General features: G+C 45.5%; 1 protein-coding gene across 1 annotated transcript in view; it reads left to right on the plus strand.

Moving 5' to 3' along the window:
- CFAP77 (cilia and flagella associated protein 77) overlaps nt 1-13,117 on the plus strand; it is a 59,771-nt gene extending 46,654 nt beyond the window's left edge. Inside the window, exons 4-6 of the mRNA XM_063316444.1 lie at nt 2,914-3,019; nt 4,683-4,784; nt 12,984-13,117. Of these exons, the coding sequence (XP_063172514.1) occupies nt 2,914-3,019; nt 4,683-4,784; nt 12,984-13,109 (334 nt within the window). The 3' untranslated portion in view covers nt 13,110-13,117. The remainder of the gene's footprint in view (nt 1-2,913; nt 3,020-4,682; nt 4,785-12,983) is intronic.
- The last annotated feature ends 8,207 nt before the right edge of the window (nt 13,118-21,324 follow it).

A 21,324-nucleotide genomic window follows, 5' to 3' on the forward strand; every position in this document is an offset into this window, starting at 1 on the left:
GCTGGTGAAAGGGAATAGTTTTGAAAGCATGCATAAATACATTTTAGAGCATCTAATGAGTAGTAGCACTGCAAGCATTCCTTCCCTTCCAAACATCTCCCAAACAAGACAGACAGACAGACAGAATAAGATTAGAGAGAGAGAGAGATACAACAGATGGATGGATGGATGGATGGATGATAGATGATGGGTAGATGACAGAATGGATGGTAGGGAGGTAGACAGACAGCCAGGCATCCAGAAGGTCTGAAACATAACACCAAGGCATAGACCATGATTGGATGAAGGTCTGGAATCTGCAAATAGAGCAGATTTGGCTAGGATCTGGAACACAACCCAGAACAGAAGAACCCAAGGAGATACTGTCTTGGTCATCTGGCATTCTGTGTCCCACACTGGTTGACTGAGCTACAACTTACTTCATCAAATGCATAGAGTAGCTAAAGGTGCTACTGGACTACCATAGACTAGCATGACTGTCTTCCTACAATGTCCACCATGGTTGGCCAGATTCTTCTGTGAAGCTCACAAACCTGGACAGACGAAGGCCACCCTCTTCCACCAATGCTGCCCAACAGCTGATATTTCAGAGGTGCTACTAATCATTTAGGAGTTAACAAACATCAATCAGGATTTAAGAATTAATATCAAATTATCTACTCTCCTTTTAAAGTCTTCCTGGACTTAAGCTCTACCTCTGGTGACTCCAGATCCATGACCATGTTGGGTTTTCTAAAAAACATAATAGAAGTGGTTCGCCATTGCCTTTTTCCAGGACCCTTTTTTTTTCAACTTTCCAATCCAGACTACATTCCTGAAATTTCTTGGTCTCCCATCCAACTCAGTTAACTTCTTGAAGATCACCCACAGTAGGCTAAATGCTGCCATCTGCTGGGATTCGGTCCCCTTTAAAGAAAAAACTATCTAAATTGGTGGCTCTTTGTCAACAGTCCCCCAGACCAATACTCATCCAGGGAAGGAAAGTTGGATGAGGAAGCAACATACAGCTGTCACCAGATACGTCATACCGGACTAAGTCCTCAGTTCCTTCCATCTCTTTGGAATTGCATCTCAGATCGAAGTCCCTGAAGATCTTTTACTACTCTTAAGCCCACCAGAATGGTATTCTCAGTAGGTGGTGGAACAATGCCTAGTATGACAGAGTTTTTAATTTCCCTATTATTTTCATGCATTAAAAAATGGGTGCCTTGTTTGGAAGCACGTCCACAAGTCTGGAACGAGGAATAAATGGACCTCATGAACAGGCTTGCGCACCCTGGCAGCCATCATGTGCATAAGCGACACCTTCTTCTATAATCTTCTTCTAGCCATTTTCTGAGGACTCCTGTAGAAGATCTCAAAATTCCAAAGGCACCTTCTGTTTCCCCTTTAAGGACTACCAGCCTCTGTGCTTAAGGACCATCAATTTGCCGTTCTTAACTAAACTCCCTTCCGCTACCAATCCACTCTTTGCAGTGGGCTAAATTGACATACCACATGGTGGGCCAGAACCGTGGTCAGGCTCCAAGCATTTTCTGTGCGTGGAAAAGAGGCAGACCTCAGCCATGGTGTGATCTACGGCATCTCTCCCCTTATCCACACCAGCCCCCAACTTATGAAAAAGCTGTTCCTTTCTATTAGAACAGCCTCTTGAGATGTATAGCACTTGATCAAGCTCGTAACATCATTAGCCAACACTAGCAGAGATTAAGCCTCTCTGAAGCATGTGGCAAGACATAATTAGTAATAAAAGTCACGGCAGGAGCAAAATAAGCTGTGGGAGAAGAGAAGAGGCGCAGCCGTTGACACGCATGCAGGAAGACAACAAATACTGGCCAGCGCCCCTGACATTTTTGTCTTTTAAGGCTGGTGAGGAGGAGGAATTCCAGAATTTGTATTCAAGTAGATGCCTTATTAGGCCAAGCATTATTCTGCCAAGGGGCATGCAAGCTTTTGAGGTCTCCACAACTCTTCTTCAGCTGAGCAACAGTGAAGAGTTGAACACCACGAAAAAGGTGGTTGCTTTTAATGCCATCGTTGGGCACTTTTCTTTACAACCTTATAGTCCAACAAGTTGGGCACACAAGTTCTACTCCAGTTGTTGTGAAGGTTTCAGTCTTCTCCTAGAAGCAAGTGACAGTGGTCAGCTTCTGCTAGAGGAGGACAATGGTGGTGGGCTTCTCCTAGAAGCAAGCAATGGTGGTCAAAGGGTGTCTATTACCCTTGACAAAACTTGTGGTTTCTTTGATGGATGAAGAATGGTTGTAGAGAGCAAATTGTCAGTATCTTCAGGGTTGTTGTAGATTTTCTCAATGTAAAGAACACTGCTAGGAAGTCTAAAATGGGGGACGCTGGTGCAAAAGACATCTCAGGTCGTGTGGAATAGTTCACATTTTGGATGTGGCCTCTTGGGGTTTGGAAATCAACAACCCTCAGAGGGGCATGGGAACATCTGAAGCTTAGCAACAACAAGTCAGTAGCGTAAGAGTCTTGTGGAAGGAGAAGCGTGTTCGTTTGTGGTGGCAAAAAATCAGGAGGAATCTGTTCCCATGTTTTCCAGCTAAGTAAACAAACAACTGGATCCATATCAAATGCCCCTTTTCAGTGTTATTGACAAACTGCAACATTTGAGATAACGGTAGAAATGGCTGTATGTCAAATGAAATTAAAACCGAAAAAAGGCGAGGAGGAGAAAGAACAATGACTTGGCTGATGGATTCAAAGTTCTTTGAAGTCCATGGCAGTGGCCAAGAAGATTTTCTGATTAAGATGCAGGGAGGGAAAACAGAGGTTGGATTCCAAAATCAAGCCCACTCAATCATGGCTTAGTGTGATGTATTGTTTCTGTAAGGTCATTGTTGCTCTTATCATGGTCACTGATCACAATTCTCTTCCCTTCTAAAATCTTCCCAGACCTGCCACTCCTCTCTTTGATCTGCTGCAGCACAAGTACAAAGAGATTTGGATGGCTGAGCAGAGGGCTGTCATCAGAGCTGAAAAGGCTGAGAAGAAGCAGAAGGTTAGATGACTTTTACAGGGCATCTTGGTTTGCTGGTCCTCTCCTCAAGGCCCTACTCTTGTAGACACACGTTGGACAACTCCTGGACTGGGATCAATGAGCCAGTTTAACTCAATGTTAGGAGACAAGTCTAGATCAGTGTTTCTCGACCTTAGCCATTTTAAGATTTAAGAGATGTTTGCCGATCTTCTGCAGAAAGTGGTTCCATCAAAGGAGAGGTCAGACTATCTAGAACAGTGCTTCTCAACCTTGGTCCACATGTGTGGACTTCAACTCCCAGCAAGCATGGCTGGCTGGGGAATTCTGGGAGTTGAAGTCCTCACATCTTAAAGTGGCCAAGGTTGAGAAACACTGTTCTAGATAGTCTGACCTCTCCTTTGATGGAACCACTTTCTGCAGAAGATCAGCAAACATCTGTCGGGTCTTTTGCAGTGGTAAGGAGAAGTTGCTTTTGAAGTTAATGGAGTTAATTTCCTTTATTCTTCATTTATGACTTACATCGTGTTAGATGTCCCTTGAAAGTAAAGTTAGATCTTTAAATGACCTGGTTGTCACATATGTTATGTGACCCCAGCATTCTGTGGCATGCTAACTGTAGCATAAATAGAAACGATCAAATAGCCTGTTCAAGGGGGATCTCATTCATCATCATGAGAAACCATCAAGCAGATGTAAGCATCTGCCATGCTTTGGAGGTAAGATTTCTTAGTTTCCACATATTCTCATTCAGCATGGGAACCAACTTGCCCTGTCCCCAGTTAAGTCTCCTAAGCTGCTTCTTTCCAGCTGTCAGCCTGCCCAGGTAGACCAGACAGGAAACACGACCAGGTAAGCTAATTCTACTTTATTGTAAGGCTACCCCAGCCTGATAACTTAGGGAGGGTCCCCCCTGAGCCTCTTTCTCTGCCCATTATGCAGTTGTGGGCTCCCCACTCTCTTATCTGATCATTCCCTAGGCAGCAGCTCATCCCTTCATCCCGCAAGGTCATTCCCACATACCATTACATCAGCTTTGGAAATGTCTGCCTTCCTGCCTACGTCTCAACAATTTTCCATATCCTTCCCAATCAAGGCTGTAGAACATATGATAAGTTGGTACCCACCAGTCACCGAGGTCCTTTGTAGGAGCTTCCAATAGCGAACGCAAGCCATTTAGCAGATGGCCAAGACATCTCACCACATGTAATGGTACGCGGCAGAGCTTTCCAGTTGGTGACACACTTTTTAGACATGCGTCATTTCATGACACGGTAATTCAGTTTTACTAGCAAACCAGAGGTTAAACTAACCCCTTATAAGAGATACGGACACATACATAAATTAGCGATTAGAAGCCAATCGGGCCTCCCGTTGTTCGGCCCTCCTTCCTGCTCATTGATCTCTCATGCTGATTGGTGGTGGTGATGGCAGCTCAAGCCCCTGACCAATCAGCTGCTTTTCTTCTTCCTGTGCTAGGCTCTTCTCAATTGTCACGCCTTCCCCATCATTTCCCGCCAGCTGATCTAATGGTCCTAAGGGACCTTCTTCTGCCCATTAACAAGCAACCAAACTTGGTTTCTTTGGTGAAGCGTGGTCCCCTCAACCAAACACCGGTGCATTGATATACATGATACACTCTCCATTGTGACCTCCTCCCCCTAAGTCTTGTTTCGTTTTGCTTCAGAAACGTCGGGGGAAGTTCTACGAAACCCGGACATCTTTGTTGAGAAAATTCCAACCGCCGATGAAGAAGGAGCAACTTTGGCACATGCCCCATTTTCAGAAGGTAGAGCTGAACCCCAAAAGGTTTTGTTCCGAACGGCCATGCCAAGGCTGACCGCCCAGTAGCCACCACCTCTGCCCCAATTAAACTTAAATTCAAATCAATCGATCAGTCTTGCTCCTGCCCGAACACTTTTGCTGACTTCCATTAGTGATGGGGCTGATTTATTTCTTTAAAGCCCACCTCCCGGTCCATCAGACAAGATGGCAGATCTTGACAGTGTGGCTAAAATGTGAAGATGGTCCTTGCAGGGGATTTTTTTGCTGATACCCAACATTTTTGCAGGAAACACTTGCACTTATTAAACATCAGTCATTCCTAAATTTTGGCAATGGAAAACAATCCCTCCGTAAGTAGTTTAAAGATGCAAGCTCCATTGTGGAGCCACCATCGGGAAGAACTAGATGGGTGAATATTTTAAATCAGGACTTTGTATTGGTAGGCAAGTATGCCTTGAATTCTCTTCCTAGACAAGTTTTTTTTTTAAATCCATTTGATCGTGTCCAATTTTTGGAGACTGCCTGGACAAGTCCCTGCAGTTTTCTTGGCAAGGTTTTTCAGAAGTGGTTTGCCATTGCCTCCTTCCCAGGGCTGAGAGAAAGTGGCTGGCCCAAGATCACCAGCTTGCTTTGTACCTCAGGCGGGACTAGAACTCACGGCCTCCCGGTTTCTAGCCTGGTGCCTTAACTTGCTGGATTTCAAGCATTGTACCCAGCCAGGTTGGGTATGGCTGGCATAGGCCACTTTAAATCGATGGGATTCCATGGCATTAAGAACATCAGGCCTATTGCAATTAATTAATTAATTAGGGGGCAATCAAATAGCTTTATACCACCCAATGGATAATTGCCAGAGCACTGCACCATGCTGGCAATCGAATTGTGCTTGCAAATATTATGCCACTCTTTTTGAATGTAGCTTGGACTCCTGTTTGATCTCTCTCTCTCTGTAATTACTATTTTGACTCTTCTCTGCTGTCTTCAGATTATTTCTTTTTGTGCCTTTGAGTCAATGTTGACTCCTGGCGACTGCCTGGACAAGTCCCTGCAGTTTTCTTGGCAAGGTTTTTCGGAAGTGGTTGGCCATTGCCTCCTTCCCAGGGCTGAGAGAGAGCGACTGGCCCAAGATCACCCAGCTGGCTTTGTGCCTAAGGCAGGACTAGAATTTACGGTCTCCCGGTTTCTAGCCTGATGCCTTACCCACTACACCAGACTGGTTCTCCAGACACATATAAATAATTGCCATTGATAGATTGATTGATTATGTGCCATCGAGTCATTGTTGCCTCTTAGCAACCACATAGATAGATTTTCTCCATGAAAACAGTTGCAAATGTGTGCATTCCAAACAGCTTCTAACCAATATTAGACTTTGCTCTTTAATTGTTCCTTCTGCTGATGGTAATGTTTAGAAAGGCATTCTTTCATTCACTTGGTTTTATACATATCAGGGTTGTGTAAATATTCCCAAAGATGTCTATATTGGGCAGGACATGCCCAAGATATGTGTGAAGGTTTGGTTAAAAAAACCAGAAAATATATAACTCAAAATAGCACGGGAATAGGGTGATGCAGGTGCCCCCCCCGGGGTGGGGGGGACTTGAAAGTGTGATTTTGCAAAAAAAAGAAGGAATTGAGATAATCTGAATTTGACAGTCACACATTTGTTACCACCATGGTTTGCCTCCGAGTAAAGCAAAGACAAATTTTCCAGCCTTGAAAAAATTTCAGTGTAAAGGTTGGCATAGAAAGAAAAGAAACAAAGAACGGGTTAGTGACTCTTAACAAAGAAGGCAAAGATTTTGGGATGGGATACCAAGAGGTGATAACAGCTACCAACAACCAATATTTTGGTAGCTCAGACTTAAAAGCTGGTATGGTTGAAAATTTCTCCCTTAATACTGTTCATGTTCCTAGAGAGAAATCCTCAGGCAGATTCTTTTTTAAAGAAAGCTAAGGACAAAAAGAAATCCAGGGGGAGTCATTCAGGAATAATCCACTGTATCAAATTTTGAAAGACAGTTCTGGGCTTCGTAATTTGATACCCACTTGGGGAGCGATGACAGATATGAGCTCACCGCCTGATCTTTCCTGTAAAAAAAAAAACATACACAGAAAACAAACACCTCCAAACAACCAAAACTGAATATTCCTGAATATACATTCAGGAAAACGTTTTGCACTTCCCTCTGTTCCTTAGAAGGAGTGTTCCATGCAATACCTCCAAGATGATTTTTTGCCATGGTTGCTAATGCCACATTCAAAAAGTTGGCATGTTTACTGAACTGATCAGGCATCGTCCTTCCCACTAGACAAGTGTTGCTCAACCTTAGCAACTGTTGCATACGTGGGCTTCAACTCCCAGAATTCCCCAGCCAGCATGAACAAGCATGCTGTCTGGGGAATTCTGGGAGCTGAAGTCCACATATCTTCAAGTTGCTAAGGTTGAGAAACATTGTGTTAGACAATCAGTCATCGTGTGTTCACTTGCTGCTTTTTAAATAATCGTAATTTATTAAACTGATATGCCACCCAACCCCCAGTGACTCTGGGCAGCTAACAAATGGTTAAAAGCATTAAAAACAAGGAAACGTTAAATATTAAAGGGTTGAGCTTTACACTGCCTCTATTTTTCTCTCTCTTTGCGTGCAACCACACATTCTGGTCAGTAATGAATCGCCAACTAATTCTGCACATGTAATACCAAAAGTTTTCAGAGGAGACGAGGAATAGAGGTGCCATAGTCTAAAAGGGGGAGCGGGAGGGAGAGGAAAAAAATGTAGAAAAGAGAATCTCCTCCTTTAAAAACAACCTAATGAATGGCTCCGTGGAATCTGCAGGACAAGAGGGGGGCATGATGTCACATCATTTGAGGAATGATGTCATGATGCGTATGACATCACTGTGGCTTCTACAAGAATGTTGTTGGGGGTTTGATCGAGTTGGGTATTAATGGAGAAGACAAGGTGTCTTGGCGGTTGCCAATGTTGCTTACCTCCCTTGTCTGTTCTGCGATGAGATTCCCATCAGCAGTTCAGCTGGAGCCCAACAGCCAAAATTGGGGTGTAAATCAAGTAAGAGAATACAGCTAAGCGAGGGATGAGGGAGTGTGAATGGTTTTGATCATCAGCATGGAGTTGCTTTGAAGGTGGAGAAAGGAAAATTGGCATCAGAAAGATATTTGGATTTGGGCTTTTTCAATTGCTTCGTTCCCTGGCCGGCTCGATTGGTGGAAGATGGGAACTGTCACCCTGCCCAATTAATTCCTAGGTATCCTTCTACCTTTCTGTGTTTGGTATACAACCATCCCAGTTTTACTCCTGGAAAATTGGAAAGGGAGATTTCATTCGCTTTCCCTGTTTTACACCCAGTGCCTTTAATCTCAGAAATTAACCGAAATCTTGATTCTAATCAACGCTGCTTCTCATGAGCCATTGCCCTCTCTCCTTGCGCTTGGAAAGCTACCTTTTTCATTATCTTCCAAGCCTCCTTTTAAAAATGAACAGACGAGCAGCTTGAGACAAACAACAACTTCTAAAAATAAACAGATCGAAGTCAAACCATGCAGGAAAGGGCTGAAGTTCCTTTCTTTCTTTCTTTCTTTCTTTCTTTCTTTCTTTCTTTCTTTCTTTTTTTCATTTCTCTTTCATTTAGGCTTTTTTCCCCTCTCTTTAATTAACTCCCCCCTCCCCTCCATATCTGGATTTTCTTCTTGGTGATCTGCTTTGCTTGTGCATGGTGTGTATAAAGGATCATCTTTTCTACATCCAGTCAAGTTGGGAAGTTTGCTTAGTTAGGAACCGGCCAAGACGCAGAGCATATTGTTGGGGAACACTTCAGTGCCGTTGTGCTTCTGTGTTGTGGGAAGACAGCCACAATGGCCTGTGCTTGCTTGTTTTTTCCTGGAAAAAGAACCATGTCTGTGGTTGAGTGTGTTTTCCAAACTACCTGTTCATCCGTCACAGGCTTGGTTGACAAGCCTATTGGAAGCAGCTGTCCACACAGGTCAGAGTTGATCTTTCACTCACAGGGCAGTTTATGAAAGGAAGAGAGTCTGAAGTGAAGTCTGGCAAAGAGGGGGGGAGACAGACAGAGCAAAAAAAAGGGGGAGGGAGGGGGAAGCAACCATCATTGGAAAAAAGTGGAAAATTAAGAAAAAGCCTCGGCTGATGAGCTGCCTCACCTGGGCCCCTCGCGCACGCCCTCCAATTAAATCAAAACGGTTTGTTTTTAATGGTCTTTTACATTGACAAGTGGACTATCATTTTGGGCCCTGATAGCTGTCAGGGAGCGGAGGCAAATTCTCTGTTGATAATGCCCAACGGTTCCAATTAGGCACCGAGGCCGTTCCTGGTGCGTTAATGATTCCCCAGCTACCTCTCTGGCCCTTTGGCACTCGCTGAATCGTCTTACCCCCCTTCCCTGCCACCACAAATTACTGACACGAAAGGGAGATACCCCGGCGTCTCCTGGCCAGGCCAGGCCCGGGCCTGTAGGCTTAATGAGCGATGGAAGTTTTTGCCCTCCCCTCCATATTTTTTTTCCTTGGGAGGGGCAGCTTCTCCGTTAAATTCTTTTCTTGTCTGACAGCTGCTTGCATGTTGACCTTATAAAAGATTTAGCATCTCTCGTTATTTTTCTGCCAAGCGTCGCCAGTGATGGGCTGCGCAGCAGCGTTGGCCTGTAGAGACATCAGAATCGGTGAGGAGGCCGAACCTTGTACGCCTAATGGTGCACCTTGCCGGAGAGCCACTGAAAGGAGCCGCAGGACAGACTCGTTTCGGCCCTGGATTCCAAGCTTAGCTTCGTTTAAACGTCCCTCCGGGCTGTGCAAAATGCTGAACGGAGATGCCGGACGGGGGACTGCAGTTAGGAATCCTTAAAAAAAGCGGGAGAAGCTAATTGAGAAGCTCAGACCTGTGACATCATCCCCCCCCCCCAAAAAAAAGTTTTGTTGTATCTAAGAGTCTTCCCAGCCTTCCAAGGGTGTTCCCAGAATTCCTGGCCACCAAGGAATTCTAGAAATCATAGTCCAACTGAAGAGGATCACACCAAGGCCCACCTTGGTCCAGACGTTTGCTTCTCCCTGTGGTCCACCAGATGCCTCTGGGGTATTCACAAGCGGGAGATAAGAGGCATTAACTTCCCCTACTATTGTTCTTGTGCAACTGGTCTTTAGGCATCTGCCCCCACCCCAGAGGTAACAAGGAGGCTTCATGACCAATGGATTCACACAAGCCAATGTTTATGGGTCCTTTTGACCCACCAAACCAGGAAGGCAAGTTTAGGCTGGGTTGGCCCATCTCACTGAACTACATTCACCTTCTATCTATCTATCTATCTATCTATCTATCTATCTATCTATCTATCTATCTATCTATCCATCCATCCATCCATCCATCCATCCATCCATCCATCCATCTATCTATCTATCTATCTATCTATCTATCTATCTATCTATCTATCTATCTATCCCGCCTTTATGATGAATGACACAGCTCTTATTTGGGAGGGGGGGGGTTACAATGCATTCTGATATAAACAACGAAAACAATAGATCTATATTCTCCAAGACTGATGCTAGTAATTCCTATTCAGGGATGAAGAACAGGACTCCCATCAGTATCTTCTAAATTCCATGAAGGAGGGTTCTCTACGAACCTCTACAGAAAAAGGGTTCTGTAAATGGGATTGATACGTTGGTTGCTTCGTCAAACATGTTGACTCAAATGTCCCTTTCCAATCCATTCTGTGCATGCTTAGTGGTACTGCTCCCCCCCCCCCACATCAGAAAGGAAGGGGGCATTTGCTGCTGTCCAAAGGCCATGCTCTCAAGCACACCCCTACTTGGCAAAGTTTGGGAATCTCTGCTCTGCAAACAGCATTCATGTATGACTAACTGTGGCTGCTTGGTTCAGTAGGAGCCAAGGGAGATCCTGCCCCCACTTTGTCCTCCCCTCCCCCCACCAATAAAACAAGCCTACTTAGACAGGAGCCTAATTATGGATTTAGATGTCCAATTCGGAAAACGCCAACTGATCTGCGTTAATGAGATCTGAGGACTTAATACCTGCGTGTCCGCAATTATCTCTGCGGCTGGAGATTCTGTCTGCCAATCAGGAAATTACCTTTTGGTATCTGAATGGTTCATTAAGCCTCCTTGGGAAGGGCGGATGAGGTGTCCGAGGTGGACCAGGCAGAGAAGACTTAATCAACCATCCCCAAAGGTTGGAAGTCCTCTGAGATTGCTGAAATCTCAAGAGCAGAAAGCAGGATTGAAAGAAGAGGGAGGGAGGCATTCTTAACTCTTTCTGATAAGTCATAGCACTGTGAGAACCAGATTGGTGTAGTGCTGAAGGTGGAGATCCAGGTCCTAGTCCTCCTTTAGGGATGGAAGCTAGCTGGATGAGTTTGGGCCCTAGACTGAGATGTCGAAAAACATCCATCTCCCAATCCACATTGGTGCAGCAAGATAGATTGTGGTCCATAACCTTCAGTGAAGAGGCCTTCATCCTGCAGTGGACTGATTTGAGATGATGGTGATGGTGATGATACTCTTCACCAGGCTGCAGGCAGATGGATGAAGGACTGTTTGTTTCCCAATTTGCTATTTTATTTATTTATTAAACAGATTTATGTGGCCGCCCAACTCACACACAGTGACTTTGGGCAGCTTGCTATCCCTCCACTCCCTCCCTGGCTGCCCTCGTCTGAACAAGACCTCTAGGAAGAGCTTTCTCCTGAGATCTTCCCAGGACCAAGGGCTATGTGTCAACATCCTGCTTTTCTTTGCCCCATCCTCTCTCCAGCCATCTGCAGCCTCCCTGGCTTCCAACCCTTCCCTTCAGTCCCAAGGAAGGATCTCAGGATGGAGGTCCTCCCAGGGGGGCTTTTTCAGACAGGGAAGGGCAGCCAAGGGGGCTGCAGAAGGATAGAGAGATGGGGAACAACCTATCTTCTCTTCAACGACCACCCCCATCCTCCCTGACTTCTCATCCTTCACGTCCATTGCTGCCCTGCAAAGCATTTTCTTGGTCAAAGTTCCATGAAGGTTGAAGACTGGTGGTGTTCACACCCCAGATGGTTGCAGGCTATCAGGTGAGAAGGTGTGGGTTGGAAAGCGAGCTTGATGTAGCCATTAAATGGTTGGACTAAGACAGCAGAAGCCCAGGTTCAAGTCCATATTCTTCCATGGATTGTCACTCCTTCTCAGCCCAACCTCCCCTACAGGGTTGCCTTCATCCCCAGAATTAATTATTGGCCCTACCAAGATCTGAAGTCTTTTCCATGTTGATCTTTCAATTTTTTTTCTTCTCACAAATCAGTCCACCTGGTGTCAACCATGTTATTTTCAGGGCTTGGCAAATTTTCTCCCCTTTTCAAATTTCTTCTTGATCCATTTTGTCGCAGCTGATCATTTATCCTGATACTACTTTTATCCAGATGCTTATTTTTCTCTTTTGCCTGGCAATGTATGTTTGCAGGGAGGGTGTTTAAAAGAATGCACTGTATAGCACTCTCATACCTTGATTGGAGGGTGAGTTTTCGATCTGAAGAATAAATAAGTGACACATGAAGAAATATTAGTTTAACCTGTTGTGAGTTGGTGGAAGATACATGTATGATTTTTAAAATGACATTGAAAGAACATGAAGGATGGAATTCTCAAGATGACATGAATACAAAACACCTCTAAATCTATTGCTCTCAGGTGGTCCTCGACTTATGACCATTCATTTAGTGACCGTTTGAAGTTACGACGGTGCTGGGAAGAGTGACTCGTGACCCGTCCTCACACTTACAACTGTCACAGCATCCCTGCAGTCATGTGATCAAAATTCAGGCACTTGGCAACCAGCATGTATATTTACAATGGCTGCAGCATCCCAGGGTCACTTAATCGCCGTTTGTGACCTTCCCAGCCGGCTTCCAACAAGCAAAGTCAATGGGGAAAGCCAGATTCGCTTAACAACCACATGGTTCACTTAATGACCACAGTGATTTGCTTAACAACCACAGCCAAAAAGGTCATAAAATCAGGCGTGACTCACTTAAAGACCACCTTGCTTAGTGATGGAAGTTCCAATCCCAATTGTGGTTGTAAGTCAAGGACTACCTAGTATGTCCCTAGTAAAGGTAGCATCTCTCATCTTTCTGGACCCAAGAAATCATTTGATCTCTCTCTCTTTCTCATCTCCTGTAGGTTGATCCACACCTCTCAACCTTCCCAGATCACACCTCATACAAGCGGGCACTTGAGGTCTTCCAATCAGAAATCCCAGTGAGGATCGGACCCCTGGCACAAGGCATTTATACCACGGCCTGTTAGGGCATAGCCAGAGGAAAGAGAGTAGGGGCAACAGATGAAGCACTGAAATAAATAAAATGAAATAAACCAAGAAGGCTTAATGGCACATTTCCATTTTAGGCCTGGAGAATGTCTTTTTGCCTGGTGATTAAACTCATGTTTCACCCAATGCATTTATTTTGGTGTTAAATGTTTCTGGAATGAGTTCATCTGAATTCTTTGGGCTGGCCAAGCTGCTGGGACAGTTTATATCACCCTGGAAACCAGCAAATCGGTCCTCAGCCCTTCTGGCTTACAATCCAAAAACTAAGCAATGGATGGGTTAGGCCATCAATTCTTTATAAGGCTTCCAGCCTACCTCCATAAGACCCTCTAAACCTGGTTAGCAAATCAACCCAGTTTTCTGGGCTTGCAAATACCCCAAACCATAAACTCGGTTGGCCTGACAGACTCCTGGCCGCCAAGCAACAACTCGCCAAACACAGCAGGTGCGCAAACACAACTTGGCTGTGGGATGAATGCAACGTCAAGGTCAGGAGCTTCCCAACGCTGGGCCCTTCCGTGCTTTGTCCGAAAGCCTTCCTTGAAATCTCCTCATGCAGACTTGCCCCTTTCCAAATGCATTCCCTCACTTCTCCCTTTTGCAAGAATGCTTCTTATCTTATAGTGACACCCACTGGCAATGCTGAATTCTTTGTAACAACCAAGGCAGACAGATTCCTTCCCACCTCGGTCTTCTTGGGAGCGAGAGAGAGCAAGGTAGCTAACAAAACCAGGTCTCTGTCTTTCTCTCTCTTTGTCCTTCTTTCACCCGGATGGCTTTTGACCCTTCCTTCTCAGGTTAAAACTCAGTATGTCAAACTCTCTCTACTTGGCTACACAGACCAAAAAAATCAAGATGATCTCTGAAACTGGGGCAGATGCATCCAGAGATTTGGGGAGCATCTTCCTCATCTTTCTTGAAAATGAGGGCCAGAAAAAAAAGGACTTGGCAAGTCAAAATGACCAGGTGATCTGTGTACCTAGTTGGCTACACAAAAGGTACAGGTTCTGCTTTCCCAGATTTCCAGGAAGTTGGAGAAGTTGCTTGAAACCTGAAGTCCACTTGACCGTTGTAATCCACAGTATTAGTGTAAAGCCCTTTCCTATGTTCTTAAGCTTAAATCCAGAGACAGTGAAACACAGCGATCAAAATATCAGAATGCGGTTAAGGGAACTTGAGTCCAAATCCTATTCAGTTGTCAGATTAATTGTGTGACCTTGGGACTGTTTTTTGGATGAAGGGAGGGAGGGAAGGAAGGAAGGAAGGAGATGGAAGGATGGAAGGAGATGGAAGGAAGGGAGGGAGGAAGGAGATGAGAAAGAAGGAAATGGGGAGGGGGAAGGAAGGAAGGAAGGAAGGAAGGAAGGAGATGAGAAGGGAGGGAGGGAGGGAGGGAGGAGATGGGAAGGGAGGGAGGGGGGAAGGAAGGAAGGAAGGAAGGAAGGAAGGAAGGAAGGAGATGGAAGGGAGGAGATGGAAGGGAAGGAGGAAGGAGATGAGAAGGGAGGGAGGGAGGGAGGGAGGGGGGAAGGAAGGAAGGAAGGAGACGGAAGGGAGGAGATGGAAGGGAGGGAGGAAGGAGATGAGAAAGAAGGAGATGAGAAGGGAGAGGGAGGAGATGGGAAGAGAGGGAGGGAGGGAGGAAGGAAGGAAGGAAGGAGATGGAAGGGAGGGAGGAAGGAGATGAGAAAGAAGGAGATGAAAAGGGAGGAAGGGAGGGAGGGAGGAGATGGGAAGGGAGGGAGGGAGGGGGAAGGAAGGAAGGAAGGAGACAGAAGGGAGGAGATGGAAGGGAGGGAGGGAGGGAGGGAGGGAGGAAGGAAGGAATCTCAGCTTCTCAGCTGGCCTTGTTTTGGTTTCTTACAGCTAATTGCTTTGGTTCATGCAAAGCCTAACATACAAAAGTTATTTACAGGATATACATTTTAAAGCAACAGATATTAATCCCAAACTCTTCATGTTCAAACAGACTGCTCCTATTTAGAAAGCTAAATACCTCTCCACCCCTGTCCTGTCTGAATGTTTCTTAAATCTTACTGAAAGTATTATTTATCCCACTCTTTGGCCAAAAATGGTTCTAGAGCCACTTATCAAGTACTACTAGTAGTAATAACAGACATTGTAAAAATGCAGCTCTGGCTCTCAGGCTTACAATGTGAAAATTATGGCATAAAAGGAAAAAGAAAGAGGAGGGAAGAGGACTAATGCAAGCAGATACACCATTTTAAAAAATTAAATTGTGGTTATTGTATAATCTGCCCTTATTTTTCATTGAATGAAGTCATTCTTCTGTATTAGACTGAAGGAAGTGGGACAACAGGAAACAATATTATAATGGCCCTTGTCCTGGAAGCTGGTTTTTAATAAGCTTTCTTTGAAAAATGCACTTTATCCTTAACCTCTAGAAAGTCACAATGAAATTGTATTCAGTGATTAACTCCTCCATGTCAAAGAAACAAGGTTGTGCTAAGTAACTGAATTTAACCAAATTGCAATTTTAATTACAATCAATCTAGCATGGATTTCTCTAACCAGGTATTTGCCAAGAAGCTAGAACTCTACTTCCCAGAATTCTTGAACAGCCATGAGGAATCATGGGAATTGGAGTCCCAACACATTTGGAGGGCACCATATACAGGACTGAAATCAGGTTGTAAAATGTGCCCAGTTATTGTTCATAATTCTCATCTTTTAGCCTCATGGTAGTTCTGGAAGGCCATTCCCAATTTACAGATGAAGAAGCAAAAAAAAAAAAAAACCTTATCCAAGCCAGTGATTCAAGACAAGGAAACTCTGCAGACTTCCCCTGTGGCCAGTCCTGGTCATTCTAGTCTAGCAAGATGGATGTTACTGGAAACTTACAATTAAAGCACAGAAATTGTGCCTGTTCCTTTGTGCAGCTTCCGGTCCTCTAGGCCACTGTTGGACCCAAACCAAGTTTAAATATTTTCTTACCTTCTGTCTATCGCTGCATTGTGGGGCAGTGAAATCCACAGGCTAATTGTGCCATTGTCAGATCTAAACCATCATCATCAACATCATCATCATTAAGCAGCGGGGCACAACACAGTATGAAATCTGCTCACGAGTTACACAGAAGACTCGATTCGCCCCAGATCATGATTCCTAAAACGTTCTAAGTTACAGAGATTTCTGTAATGGCAGGCCATCACAATTTGGTTTCCATCAGTGTTGAGTCAGACAAAAACAAAATCCACTGCTGGAACACAGTTGCGGAAGGTTGTAGAATTAGATTTCAAAATTCTCAGAAGTCTGGCTTTGGGACTCCTGGCACATCCTGGATGCGTTCATCTATAAATAAAGCACTGAATCTTGAGGAATGTGAATTCAGGCAACCTCGATGGTTTGACTGCTTTCCCAATTTTTTACCAGTCATCGATTACGATCATTTCTACCCTCATTTTCTTCTTCCAGGCAAATGAGGTTGAGGGATCATCCGTGCTAAATTCAGATTAAGACTTGGTGGAATCAACAAATCAACGGGGACTTGGTTGAGTGTCGTTCTTCCACCACAAACACCGTCACCCCAGTTGGTCTGTCTTCTCTCTCGTTTCCCTCATTCTCTCTTTTTAAAAAATGTCTATTTAAACTCGGAGCAAGACTAAGCCAAGCCTTTTCTTCCTCCATGAGCAGGCTGTCATTCTGGGGCTGTATAAATTGGGTCAGCCACTAGAGGGCACCAAGAATGCCAATGTTCTGTGTCTCTCTGCTGCCCTCTGGTGGCCTGATTCTAGCTAGCTCTAAGTTGGTGTGATTCTCCCCCCCCCAAAAAAAAAGGATAATGGGAGAGAAAGAGACAGGGAGAGAGAAGGTGGGGCAGATTCCTCACGCCCCAGAGAGTTCAGTTAATTTGCCAAGTGTCAAGTCCTTCTCTTTTAGCCACATTTTGGTTCCTTAAGCACCTCTTATGCTTAAGCTGGCAATCCTGGGAGGGCACTTGTAAATGCACCTGGCCTTATAGCTTGCAATCCTGCCTGAAAAGCAGAAAAAGTGATTTCACCACACCACCATTACCACTAAACTTCACACGAGTTGCATTTGCACCACTCACCTAAGGGGGTGGCTGAATAGACCCATTTTCCACATTTGCACAATGCACAAAACCCTAAATTAAAGAGGATGGAGCATGTGCGAAGCTGCAGAACAGCCAACATCAGGCGAGCTAGCCTGTGGTGCCAATAAAGAAAATATAGAAACCCACACATTTCCGTTTATACCTTCCTGTTGAGCTAAAGTGTGGGAGGAAACTAAAGTGGATTAGAAACTTTACTTGATGTCTGGCTTTTTCCCCGCCCCTCTCCCCCCACCCCGCACAACTCCCCCCCCCCCCCACCGTCCCCCAGTTGTTCCTCTGACAGCTTGCAACCGGCCTTGACTTCAGATGGGAGCTGTGCAAACTCCTGCAGGGAAGGGCACCTTCCCGGCCCACCGTCGCCGCTTACAAGCTGCTGAGTCAAAGGGAAGTCTCGAGAAGGCGGCTGGGGAGACCGGTGGGGGGGGGAGGGAGGAAGGATTCTTTGCGAAGGGGAAGAGAGGAAGGGGGGAAGGGAGGAGAGAAGGGGAAGAGAGGGACTGGCAAAGGCAGAGAAGGAAGAAAGAGGAGAGGCAGGGAGGAAGGGGAGGAAAAAGGATAAGAAGGAAGGAGATGAGAAGGGGAGAGCGGGAGCGGGAGGGGGAGGGAAAAGGAAGGAAGGAAGGGAGGGAGGGAGGGGGGAAGGAAGGAGATGGGAAAGGAGGAAAAGGAAAAAGGAAGGGATAAAAAAGATGAGGGGGAAGAGGGGAAGAAGAAAGAAAGATAGAGAAAAGGAAGAGAAGAAAAAAAATGGGAAGGAAGGGAAGCAGGCAGGCAGGCAATGTGTAGGAAATAGAGCAGGTTTATGCAGAACTAACGTCCTTCCTTCCTTCCTTCCTTCCTTCCTTCCTTCCTTCCTTCCTTCTTCCTTCCTTCCTTCCTTCCTTCCTTCCCAGCTTTACCTCAGCCTCCCTCGGAAGAGAGGAGGGCTCCCAGCAGCCTGGAGCGCCTCGAGCATCAGCGCCAACAGATTCCCATGGGAGGGGAGAGGACCCCCATGACTTCCACGGGCAGCCTGGAGAGAGGCGTAGTTCTTCCTGGGGACACTCAAGGAGAAGATGTTTTCTAAGGAAACATGTGCAGCCGCAGACCTAGCTGGGGGTGGGGGAAATAAAAAACTCAACCCCCAGAAAGGAAGTGGTTGAGGGACTCCTCCCCTAAATATTAGTAATTTTTAGTAGGCGTCTTCTGTTGCCACTGTCATTTAATTCAAATTACTCTGTGCATTTAAAAAATATTAAGAGCAGCAACAACTAGTATTATTCTTGCAGAGCTGTGAATTGAACTGAAATCCTTGAAGGCTGCCTCTTTAGGGCGGTGGGCCTTTTCCCCTTGCATTCAAGGAGGCTCTCTTGATGCTCCTAAAAATCAGCCCTTTTCCTTTGATGCATATTTTGTGGGTGGGCATAAGGTTGGGTGGGCAGAGGGAGGCCTGGGTGAAAAAACGGTGATCTGCTGAGGTTCCTTTTGAAAAAGGGAATCGTTTGGGGGCTGAGGGCTGAAGAAAACCATACTAAATTCACTCTGCCCATCCAATATTTCCCATTATTATTATTATTATTATTATTATTATTATTATTATTTCAATTTTGTTTTGGCTGTCCAACTCCGGTGGAACCTCTTTTCACCAGGCCCAGAAGATACTGATTGTCCAGGATTGTAAGGTGATGGGTTTTCTTGAAATAATTAAATATATATATACATACACACATATACACATATTCCCACCCTTGTCCCTTCTGAAATATAAATGTAAAGCAGACTTTTCCCTTCTTCCCTTCCATTTTCTCCCAGGCAAAGCCTCCCTTAACGCACTGCACTCCGTTCTGGCTTGAGAACTTTGAAGAGCCCAGAACCAGATTTAGGCTTACAAATCACTCTGTTTATGGTGTCTTGGACTGGCTACGCCCTCCTTAATTAAGGGGGCTTTACATTTTTCACAGCTTTGGGGTGCTGGAGATGCAACCAATTGGTATCTACTACCAAAATTCAGGTTCAGGAATAGAATCTCTGGCTTGTTTACCTGGATTCTGCTGAAAGATGCCTTCAGACGTTCAGGATTTGGGTCAAACTGAGAGGCTTGATACTTGCAGAGATTCCTCTTGAAATATTATCTTCCTGGTGTCTCTGCCATGCGTCCCACTTGAATTCCTGAATTCAAGGGGAATTGTCTCAATCTAAGGAAGTGGAGGGCTGATGTGTAGTAGAAGAATCTTTATTGAGGTTCATGAGCGGTAGTTTTAACAATTTCACAGTAAACTCTGCCAAACTTACTTCCAAGTAAACAGGCAAGTGAAGAGCCTTTCCCTAAGCAAAGGAGAAGAACCTGAAAATCGGAGCCCTTCGGAGAAATCATGATTTCTGCTAAATAAAATAAATAAAGGGAAGAAGTGTGCGAGGATGGGAGGGGGGTGTTTGTGTATGGAGGGCAGAAACGAAAGAGAGGGTCGAGCTGTTCGCTAGAACAATTTCGAAGTTTATTTTCTTTCTTTTTTAACGTTCACAGCACTTTTCTCTCATTCATTTTTTCTTTTAAAAAAAGAACTTTAAAATCGTAAATATGTCTACCGTGCGGATGCTTTAAGGCTTTTTAAAAATCTATCTTTTGCCCGGCACCATTAATGGAGAAAATAATTCCACTCTTTGGGAACTAAACACGAGTGGCTTAAAACGCACCCATTTTCAAGCAGATCCCAAAGCAGTTTCTTCTCTTCTTTTTCTTCGTTTCCCTGTTCCCACCCCATATTGCTAATAACCCCATTTAGAACTTCATCAGCGATGTAATGATAGCAAACAGAGTGGAAATTGCCTGTTAACAGTTGGATCTGCGCTGTAATTAATTCAATGTCTGTTTTAATCAAACCGAGGAGCGATCAAGTTTTCTCAGTCGGTGTGGCACGCGTGACGTCACCCTAAAAGCCAGACGGCCAATCCAGAGGGGGCCTGCGGGGCACGTGGGCTCGGGATCACGGTTAAAAAAAAAAGAGATGGGGGGGAAGGTAGAGAAGGAGGGGAAGAAAAAGAAGAAATTCCAAGCGAAAGTCACGCAAGTTGGAGGGTTTCGCGCGAGGCTTGGAGGAGAAAGCGGAAAAACGAGTGGCTGCGTCTGGAGCTGTCCTTGGTGCTGAAACGGCACGCCGTGGTGGCCTTGCGCCCCCCGAAATCCTCCTCCGAGCGATATTTCCCAAAGGATCCCATAGATCATGGGAGAAGGCCAGGTTCAGATCCTCGCCCGCTGCTCTGAGCTTTTCCAAAGGTGCCGATAATTCTCACTGGCCTCCGGCATTAAGGGAAGTTTTGGCTTCGATGCCCTGCGCTGTTGGGAGGGGGGCGTAATTTGGATTGGGCACTGTCCATAGTCCTGAAAACCCCAAACTTCCTTCCAGAGTATCTACCTTTCCTCCCCCCCTACCCCCCTACCCCGCATCAGATCTCCTTATCCATCTTTCCATCCTTGGATGCTTGGTTCCTTTCTTGTGCTGTAGCAAAAGTGTACTCCTTTGTATTAGAACCGGGTGGTCGAAGGGTATTCAGGACCACAGACTGTGGTGGGACACTCAGGACCATAGATTGTGGCGGGCAATTGCGAGCAGATTAAGCCTTGTAAGCGTTCATGCCAGAGTAAGATCCGTCGAACTCAGCGCGGTCTATGAACAGCCGCTTGCCTGGTTTGGGGTTCAGTCCCTCAGCCTGTTTTCTTGGGAGAATAAGCCCCACTGAATCACAGTGGGCTTCCTTCGAGTAAGTCGATAGCTTACGCCTGCCCAGCTATGGCTCAAATGCGAGTTGCGAGTGAGCCTTCTCGAATCCAAAGGGCGTCTTAATTTTTTTTTTCCTTTAAAGCTTTCTTCGCGTTTCATTCCCGAGTCAATTTCGCCGTCAGCAAACTCCTTTCTCTGTTAACTTTTAAACATTTCTCCCTTCCTTTTTCCCTCTTCCCGCTGCAGCCAGTTTGGACCCTGATCGCCCCAGACGGTCGGCACCTTGGATGTTAAATGCGGGCCAGGAACTGGGTTTAAGGCGAATCTTGCCTCCTCCGCCTGTTTTCCCTCCCTCTCCCCAACTCGATCCGGCCGGCGGGCCGATGTCATCCTGAAAGC

This window comes from Candoia aspera, chromosome 16, assembly GCF_035149785.1.
Source record: "Candoia aspera isolate rCanAsp1 chromosome 16, rCanAsp1.hap2, whole genome shotgun sequence".
NCBI classification, from domain to species: Eukaryota; Metazoa; Chordata; class Lepidosauria; order Squamata; family Boidae; genus Candoia; species Candoia aspera.